This window comes from Papilio polytes, unplaced genomic scaffold, assembly GCF_000836215.1.
Source record: "Papilio polytes unplaced genomic scaffold, Ppol_1.0 DF820622.1, whole genome shotgun sequence".
Taxonomy (NCBI): Eukaryota; Metazoa; Arthropoda; class Insecta; order Lepidoptera; family Papilionidae; genus Papilio; species Papilio polytes.
Window position 1 is genome coordinate 1,646,464 of NW_013528582.1, and position 10,496 is coordinate 1,656,959.

The window sequence follows — 10,496 nt, forward strand, 5'->3', positions numbered from 1 at the left end:
TACTCAATTAAATTTTCATAGAGTAAGCAGTAAAAATCTATTTTTCAATTGTCATCTCATGCAAATTAACCGTCAGTTTTTACTGCACAAACATTTAAATGGAAAAGTATAGTCATCATACTTATTCTCGTGGAACACATAGAAATAACAATATATTTGCACGAGGTGTTTGATACAGTGGAAACTCAATTTTAAAGGGAAATGACAAGCGAGAAACATGTGTCCATTGTTTTAATCTATGATTTTAAGAACGGACAGCCGGCTGTCACGGAAAACGAAATCAATAAATTATCGTTCTCTCTCCGTTTCTTTGTCGTTTGCTTTTGCTTGCAAGTTTCACAAGAGTCTTAAAATTTGTCGTTCCCATTTTTCATAGGATTGTGAAAATGAAGCGGCAAAACGTTCGTACACTCTCCCTTGTGGTGTGTACTTTTACGTACCTGTTGATTGGAGCCGCTGTCTTCGATGCTCTAGAATCTGATACAGAAAGGAAGAGATGGGAAGTTTTATCCGGTACGCTTTATTAATTTGAGCGTAATATAATATTTAGTAACCAATGATATAAAATGCCTAACCAATTAAAGAATGTAATTGTTCTAATATAAAGTTTATTGTCTAAATTACAGATATGAAGAATAGTCTGGTGCGGAAGTATAACATAACTCCTGAGGATTATCACATGATTGAGATAGTAATTATTGAGAATAAACCTCACAAGGCGGGTCCGCAGTGGAAGTTTGCAGGGGCTTTTTATTTTGCTACTGTTGTACTTGCAATGATCGGCTACGGACACTCTACACCAGTGACAGTTGGTGGAAAGGCATTCTGTATGGCGTATGCTATGGTTAGTTTTAATCCTTAGATATTTTGATTGTCTTTTTAAATAAAGACTTACACTTGCAACATGCTTTAGGCTTATATTGAAAAATAAATTGTTCTGCTAATAAGAGAAAAAACTACTATCCAATAATAGCAGAGAAGCAACGTTGCCATGGTTACTTAAATTCTAACAAGAGCCTTTGTTGTCATTTGAGCTTTTGAATTTTGACATTTGAAATTTTTATGGAATTTAAACCATAAAATAAAGGTTTAAAGTGGGATATACCCTGGTAGATAATGAATGTATTTGTAGCTTTGTTTGGCTAATTTTGGTCTTGTTTTTCACCTTGTATTAAAAAAAAATCACATTATTTCAGGTGGGTATCCCGTTAGGTCTGGTGATGTTCCAGAGCATTGGTGAGAGACTGAATAAGTTTGCTTCGGTGGTGATAAGACGGGCTAAATGCTACTTACGTTGTATTACTACTGAGGCTACGGAGATGAACCTTATGTTTGCTACTGGAATGCTGTCTTCTATAATAATTACTACGGGTAAACTGAAAAAGATATTAGTCTTGTTATTACTTACTCTACTTCTACTTGAAAGTATTTAGTATTACCTCTTTTCTGTTTCTTTTAGTTTTTACTTATTACAAATTGAAGTACCAAGTTATATTAAAATTTTGTTCTTTTAAGCTTTCAAGTGAAACTTCTTAGGTGGTGATTATGCAATTGGATAATAACATAGGTACATTTGGCTATTTGAGAGAAGAATAATATTGGGCCTTTGGAATGACAGAGTATATGAGGTACCAAATGTTTTAAAAACAGTATAAAAAAAATTTTGCAGTCACAATTTCTATCACTTGTGGAGTATCACAATTTTGTTACACTTTTAGTTTTGTACCTTTTTATTTTCTTGTAATTTTTATTTATTTACAGCTTTTCATTTGGTTTGAATTTTGTTCTCTGAAGCTGATTTTTGAAATTACGTAAGTATATGTTTTTTAACTGCCACTTTTTTGTAAACTATTTTATTGGGCTTAGTATCTTGGATTTTTAACACCAATAAGAAACACATAAATAATTAACATTGATGCTTTTTTTCCCATAGGTATTGTTATAAACACAATGCAAATTTTTAAACAATATTTTTAGGTGCTGCGGTTTTCTCACGCTATGAAGGATGGAGTTACTTTGATAGTTTCTACTACTGCTTCGTTACGCTTACTACTATTGGTTTCGGAGATTACGTGGCTTTGCAGGTGAGTTATTTTTAAACTACACAGTTTTAAAAAAACACAACTCATGCATCAAAGAAATTTATTTAACCCTTAAATGCATATTGTTGCCAAAAGTCTACAAACAAAAGTATAGTTTTAATTAAAACCAAGATTTTTTAAATTATTCTTCCCCTAATCTGTGACTGAAACATATATTCTGAAATATTTATTTCATAATTAAATAAAAATCATGCATTTAAGGGTTAAAAACTAATAATTCTCCAACATGTAAGTATTCAGAGTTATCTTACTAATATTGTAAATGCGAAGATTTTGTATGGATGGTTTGTTACCATATATCTCCATAACAGCTTAACAGATCTCAGTGAAATTTAAAACACCTTAGCCATTTGATAATTTTTTTTAATTTCTCATTTTTCATTAATCTAAATGATTAATTATTCCTATACGAGATTATGCCCGTGACTCCAATCGCGTGGAATTAAAAAATAAAACAAAAGTACGTAGCATATGTGTTTTACCAGACTGTCCTCTACGTCTATGCCAAATTTCATGGAGATCCATTCAGTTGTTTAGGCTAACTACCAAACATCCAACCATATAAACTTTCGAATTTATGATATTAGTATGAGAAATGAATGTTTTATATACAACTAGCTGTTCCCATGCGACTTCATCCGCATAAAATTATGAAAATTTTATTTTATTGTTAACACGTGTTAAATTATCAATTGCTAATGTCAAAATGACATGACGCTGACAAACCATGGCAACCTTGCTTCCTTGATTTTGGCAGCAACTTATGGTCTCTTTCCCACATTAGGGTTATTATCCAAAACATTTACCCCCTAAGTTTAATGGTGTAAAAATATATAGCCTAAAGTGTGACGTAAGTGTAGGGCTTTTTATAAAAAAAAAACAGAAATATTTAAAAATACGCTGTAATTGCTGACATCTTAGGCAACAAAAAAATGTGTGTTTACGCTTTAATATAATAGTATAGATGAGTTATAGATGTTGTTTATTTTTCAGAATGACCAAGCTCTGACCAGCAAGCCGGGCTATGTAGCGCTGAGTCTAGTGTTCATACTGTTTGGTCTAGCGGTGGTCGCTGCCAGCATCAATTTACTTGTGCTACGCTTTATGACTATGTAAGTTTGTTTAACATTTATTCAGGAACCATGTTTATATAGTTTTTGAGAATTAAAATCTACTTTAGCTGTTACGCATCGGCAGTATAGTTTTTTAATTGTGAAAGCAGTTTTGAAGTCCCTACAGTAGTTTTTGAGTTTATTTGTTACAAATAAAATTACATTTCTCTCCTTTTATATATGGATTTGTAAGAATGCTATGTTACACTACATTCAACATATATTTTAAATAATCAAAATTGTATTTTTATATCTAGAGATTTGAAACATGTAAAAATTATTGAATTTAACAATTTATGCACAAAGTATATGCTTTTATTGTATTTAATAATTAACATACTAATGCGAAAGTTTGAATGGAAGGATTTTTTTTATTATCTCCAAAATGGCTTATACGGTATTGAAAGGTACAAATGCAGAACAATGTCTGGAAGAACATATAGCCTAGTTAAGTTTTTTTTTTAATTCTGCGGGAATTAATGGGCTAAAGCTTATGTTATGTATTTCAGGCAAGCCGAGGAGAACATCCGCGACGAGGACAAGGACGGCTCCCGCACCATGCTGGCTATCGACGGACACGCCCTCGCCGCGCGCCAGCGCTCGCATGAAGACCAGGCCTCGGTGAGTTTATGTATTGTTAGCATTTCAAATGTTTTTATGAAACATTAATTGTTCCTGTGCGGCTTTATCCGGATGATGTTGTCAAACTTTATTTTTTGCTTAGATTCCGTTTAAATGCAAATGTGAAAATCGTAATGCTCAAATGACAATAAAGGTCTTTGCCATTGCATGAAATTTAAGTTACCTTCGCAACCTTGACTGTTTACTGGTTTGGCTTGTAGTTTTTATATTTTCCCTCGTGACGATACTTCCTAATTTAACAGTGGTAGAGCCCGCTTTAACATCTTCGCACGAATGGGTAGGCTCTCCCGGTGCAATACCACGACCACACAGAAAACAAGCGTGAAGTGGAAGCAATTCCGCGTTTCGTCTGATGAGTGTGGTGCCGGAGGCCTAATTTTAGTCCCTTTCCCTTTCCACCCTTTTCTTAAGAGGAAAGGATGGGGAGGAAAAGTGGATTTGACGGTGGAAGAGACGCATAGGAAGGGGAAATGTCCTCTTTATGTGCGTCTCCTCCTCCGTCAATTAAGGGTAGGCAACACATCTGCAATTGCAGATGTCTATGGGCAGCGGTCGCTTCGCCATTTTGGCAATTTCAGGTGGCCGCTTGCTCGTTTGCCACCTTATTTTATAAAAAAAAAAAAAATAATTTATTTACACCCTAAATGTAATAGCAAAAATGTATAGCCTATAGTGTGTCAAGTGTAGGGATTTTTATGATTAAAAATATGTTTTAATTGATATCCTACATAACAAAGTGTATATTTACGCTATATAGATAGATTTGTGTGTGTAATAATGAAGTGTTATAATTTGTATAGGTGTGTTCGTGCAACTGCCTGGGCAACAAGCAGTGTGAGAGCGCGCTGCTGGTGGAGCGGGCGCCGCGCGCGCTGCGCAGCCAGCCTCACCTCGCGCTCACGCCGGACCTCATCGAGCGTGCCAGCGTCTAACTCATATATCACACTTATCATCATCATCATCATCACCATCATAATCATAAGAGATGGGTTAAATGCATCACTTGGAAGAAAAGTGATATCGGCGTTGTAAAACAAAGGCAACTCTAACGTTTTTCTTTTTTAATTTATGTTTGCAGAAAAGCCGTTTTAATTATCTATTCACACAAAATGTATTGATTATTTCTTGAATTGTTATTGTAAACGCTTTAAAACTGTGTAACAAATATTTTGCCAATACTCGCCGTTGAATTATAATTCGGCAATTTTAAACTGCTCTACTTAAGTTTCCGATTCGTAAATATTTTGTAGATCTGTTTTACGACGCTGACGATGTAAATATTATCACCTTGCTAATGTATCTATTATATCAGTGATTTAATAGTTTTAAACTAAACTGAATAAAAGCAGTTAGGTTTTAAAAAAAGTATTATGTTCGCAATTTAAATACTTGAGAAACATTGCAAGTATCGTGTTGGTACAATAATGCTAAATTAAACATCGAATATTAAGTTTATCAAAAACTTAATATTCGATATTTTTAGATACTTTCTCTTTCTGGCCATGCCTCGATTGTAATCTGTAATAAAATAAGCTCGCAATATTTGTGTCTAGTCGAACTAGTATTGAACAAGTCGAAATGAAAAATAATTTATTTAAATCCAACAATATACATAGAAGGTATATTTGTATTGCTTTGTTTGTGGATACAATAGTTTTTATATACCTTATACGGTAAAATTAATTGTGCTAAAGATTAGCTCTTTTTAAAAGATGTGTATCTTTTTAACACTAACTTATTACCCAGCTCAATGTATTTTACAATAATTCTTGTCACTCGCGCTATGTACGATCATCAACCGATGACGTTCATTTGCATATTAATGTATATTCAATTCATATTTATGACAATTATAGACATCAGTTAATATTATTAAATTTCATGAATTCCAATGTGGCCAACCGTCTGTTATTGTGGTCGTATAGTAATTTTTAATCCCAAGTTCTTCCTATACTCGATGTATTAAGTGTATTTAACATAAAATGTTTAATCAATCGTATGCTTTAAAATTGTTTTATTGTGATCAATAAGATTACTTAAAAATATTCCTTTTAACTAAATAATTTAAATATCGAATACAATAATAAAAAAAATCACAAATCAATAGATTATAATAAAATAAAAATGTTGTGGGCGATGAGCAAAAAAAAAGGTTTCAATGTCCCCTCTGATTAAAGAAGTTATAAAGTATGAATATCTGAACTTTCACGTCAACGTATATAAGTAATGGAAATTGAAAGTTTATCACTTCCCAGTCCTGAATGAACCCTTAAAAGTCTAGTCTAGACTCTAGACTATTCTTTAAGGTTAGTCATGTATGTTATATAGTGGGCCGATCCCGGCGGCACTGCAATGCCGGGCCGACCCGTGACGGGAGTGGAGCGAGCCCCGAACATCCCGTCGTTTTACAAAAATCAGTTTAATATACTGGTCCCGCAGTGCGGGAACTTTCAGATATTAAGCTGAAAAGAACAGATACTACACTTTGATCTTAGCCAAAAGGCCGAGAAGCGATACCGAAAATTAAACGTGCGGGGTCCTTATTCACTGAACAAAAACCTTAACATCACGTTTCAAAATATGAAGGTCACGAATTACCGCCATCTATCGGGCTATCGTACCAAATTACATTACCTAAGGTGGCGCCATCTATTCCGTCAATTACACAACATTTCATGTGTATTGAGTTAGGAAATAATTAATTATTAGTGTTTTATTAATTAATAATTTATTATTAATACGTAAAAAAGGTATATTTTCGTTTATAATATTAATGTGTTTATAGCATATAGATAAACCTCTGCATTCAATTTTACACACTTCATCTTTAGCAACTTGACTTTTGTTATTTAAACTGCTTTTAAAATAACTAATTACATTTTATCTCATGGCACTGACCTGCGCAATTAGATAACTAATTACTTTTAAGGGCCTTATATAGTACATCGGGTCCTTACTATCGACAAAAGCTTACACAATGCTGTTCAAACTGTGTTTTCTTGCTTTGACTATAGTTTTTATTGCTAAAGGAAATTGTTTATTTTCAAGTTCATCTGACATAGGCGTAAACGGTGTTAGGAAAGCACCGAGATGTAAGTAACAAATACTGCAAACTTATATTTAAAACGAAACGATTTTCCTACGTCTTTAACATTTTATTTTACTGCTGTTTGTCAGTTGTTCTTTACTGTGTTTTACTTATTTTTTTTTAGAATTAATCTGTGTTCGAGAAAGTTTAAATTATTGATTGAAATGTCTTTTCTGTAATCGACATACTGATAGAATCTTTTCACGGTGTATTGTCTCAGGGAACTTTCCATTCCTCGGTTTTGGATTAAGATGTAACGGGTGCCCACCGCGCGGTTGTGAAGACGACGAGGCGATCATCCACGGATATTGTTGCGGATGTGCTTATCCATTAGGTAACATTTAATTCAATACAAAACTATATTAATAATCAAGATTTTATTACTAAATGTTCCTGGTTGTCTTTCCATATCTGCCAACCAAATGAATATAATTATCTTTTTCTTACCAAAGGGGTTAGGCAGTTGGATAATTTAAAGCCACATATTATCTACCTACAGTTTTAACAGAATCATTTAACTGTACAGTTACACCTAAAGGTGTGTAGCGGACTTTATTTAGAGAATTGATTTGCTCACTATAATTATATTTCAGACAAGCTGCCGGTATTATGTCCGCAATTCCTGCAGTGTCCGCTCAACTTGCACGGTCTCTGCCACGACTATGAATACATGATGCGTTGCTGCTGCTAGCTGTTATTTATTGTGGTGAAGTGATTTTGCGTTCGAACAGATTTTGTGATGGTTGACATTCTCAATTAGACCAGATAGATGGCGCTGTCAATAATTATCATTCTTTAAATGAAGTTATTTTGTAACAAAAACCTAGGTAACGTAGATGCATACAGAAAACGGGCGTTATATCTTTGTCCCCTTTCGCTCTTATTTTAGAAGGAAAGGGTATGTGATTTTGACGGAAGGGAAGATTCAAAGGAAAGGAAAATATGGGCCATATTATGTGCATTCTCTTCTGTTTATTAAAGGTAAGAAAAGCATCTTCGCATGATGTTGAATAAAAAATGTTAATCATTTTTAGTTGCTTCGGTAAAAATAATGTTTCGTGAAAGGAATGTAAAATAAAACATCTCTCTATAGCATACTGTTTTAATTTCTAAGAAACCCTCAATACAGAATAACAGTGGGTTAGCGGATTGATTTAAGTAGATAAACTTAACTCACGTAACAGTAGAAAAATAAGGACTTGAGTAAAATTACATTAAAAGATTGTTTACAACAAAAATATATCCAATTCAATAATCCAAATATCTATAATACTTTACATGTTTTACTAAGAAACGAGCGTATTCTGCCACGATATTTGAAACATTGCACCGTTGCTATTAAAAAAATAATAAAAAACGTTACAGAGCAAGACTACTAGATAGATATATGTCTTTTACTAATATACTATGTTCCCGATGTGAATAGTCCGGCCACTAAATCGCTATACATCTGTCTAAACTAAGGCCAATACTGCTATATCTACAATTCTGTGTTTTAAGATGATATAAGAATTGTTAGAACACAAAATTTCTAAACACAGCACAACCTCAGTACGATTGACGTTATGCAAACACCCAGTGCGAAAGAGAAATTTCTTATACTTAGTACCGTGGTGAAACTTATGTGACGAAGATGGAATAATTGAAAAAATAAAAATAAGCCTAATTTAATGGACAACGGAGCTAATGCGACTAATGTGCCGCATTTAGGGATGCACGATATTAATTAAAATCGATGTTTTCCCATCGATTGGCTTTTATATTTAAAATGAAATCGATTCGAACTATTATCAGTAATGTAACAAAATATTGAAAATCTATTTTTAAAATGTTATTAAGTATATCTTTAGTAAAGAAGACAATGTTACCTCAATTATATAATACAAAAATAAAATTGGACATGAACTATAAATAAATATGCAATAATAACGTAAAATGAAAATTAATAAAATTAAAACTTGATTGTGTTTTTTTCATTTTTATTAATAACAATTGAAGTAACATTGTCCTAGACTCTGAAAAATTAATATATTTCAGTTAATTTTTATATTGTAATTAACTTATACATCAATGCAATCTCGACAACATTTTCATATATAGAAATCGCATACTGAAAGAATCGATTCCAAAAATCGTTTAATCGATGTTTCTTGGAATGATACCGCACATCCCTATTACTCAACTCCATTCCGTTAATTCCAAACAATTCAGATGGACTCGCATCGAATGATCCTTTTGGAATACAGCACAAAAATTAACCTACGATATTCATTTTATATATAAACATGTATAAACATACACCCATCCTCACCATCTTTTAACTAACAATACATCGGACAATAGCAACTTAGGAGAAGTTAGCTGGCGTTGTACTGCACTCACACTTGTATGCATATTGCTGTCTCCGTTGTGTGAGAGAGAAGGAAAGGGATGGCAAGACAAGTGTGAGTGCAGTTGTGGGTGAGGTAGCGCGGCGTCTGCGCACAACACTATGGTTACTTTATATAATTTGTAAGGTTGCGATCGTGTAAGGTTTGTGATTGCATTTGCAGTGTAGTGCGGCGGCCGGCGCGAGCCTGCGACACGCGCGCTCTGCGTCTCGCTGCCAGCCTGCATATTGTTAATAGCGTCATTTTACACTCATAATTTAAACTAAGAGCGTGCGCATCTTTGACTAAACTATCGCATAACTGTTTAGACTCGCTTTATCTATCTATAAGCGTATGACCTTATATAAAAAGATACACACACTACTCGATTTTTAGTTGTGCTAAACAGTTGAATTGACTGTCAAACAATAGATAATCGCACAACTGTTGTGCGATATTTGAGTCAAAGATGTGCGCGCGCTCTAAATGTGACCAATAAAACAACATGTTTCATATAAAGAAATAAATACACACAATGCACATTGATTTTTATAAAAAATAATTTGAACTTTTCAAAAAGTTATAAAAACATACTGTCTTATCATACACTAACAGATATGTTCAAGTTATATCAAGATTTTTACTTCACATTGAGAGTATATGTGCAAATGAAAGTCGATAAATTCGGGGAATCCGATGACGTTGCTTTAAAAGCTACAGTTGTTTGAACATTTCGTACAAGACAACTTGGAACAATAACAAATAATATGAAGGTTTTACATGACTGTATAGACGTGGATTTGAACCCAGGATCTGCGGATGACACAATAATGTTGTTGAGGGTGATCCTATATTAATGAAGTGAATTGTGTTTTTTTTATTACATGAGGTGGCATACGAGCAAGCGGCCACCAGAATCCGCCAAAATGGCGAAGCGACCGCTGTCCATAGACATCCGCAATTGCAGATGCGTTGCCTATCCTTATACGACGGAGGAGTAGACGCACATAAAGAGGATATTTCCCCTCCCTATGCATCTCCTTCACCGTCAAATCCACTTCCCTTTCCCAACCTCTCCTTATAAGAAAAGGGTGGTAAAGAGAAAGGGACTTAAATTAGGCCTCCGGCACCACACTCATCAGGCGATACATGGAATTGATCCATTTCACGCCTGTCTTCTGTG

General features: G+C 33.9%; 2 protein-coding genes across 2 annotated transcripts; both read left to right on the forward strand.

Annotated features, from left to right (window-relative positions):
* The first annotated feature begins 75 nt into the window (after positions 1 to 75).
* Positions 76 to 5,855, forward strand: LOC106110473 (potassium channel subfamily K member 9). The gene is made up of 7 exons (XM_013292316.1): positions 76 to 513; positions 627 to 844; positions 1,197 to 1,371; positions 1,978 to 2,084; positions 3,096 to 3,214; positions 3,724 to 3,835; positions 4,657 to 5,855. Exons 1-7 carry the CDS (start codon positions 387 to 389, stop codon positions 4,786 to 4,788), a joined length of 990 nt encoding a protein of 329 aa, XP_013147770.1. The 5' UTR covers positions 76 to 386; the 3' UTR covers positions 4,789 to 5,855.
* An 835-nt stretch (positions 5,856 to 6,690) lies between these two features.
* Positions 6,691 to 8,615, forward strand: LOC106110431. The gene is made up of 3 exons (XM_013292255.1): positions 6,691 to 6,948; positions 7,165 to 7,278; positions 7,538 to 8,615. Exons 1-3 carry the CDS (start codon positions 6,834 to 6,836, stop codon positions 7,633 to 7,635), a joined length of 327 nt encoding a protein of 108 aa, XP_013147709.1. The 5' UTR covers positions 6,691 to 6,833; the 3' UTR covers positions 7,636 to 8,615.
* The last annotated feature ends 1,881 nt before the right edge of the window (positions 8,616 to 10,496 follow it).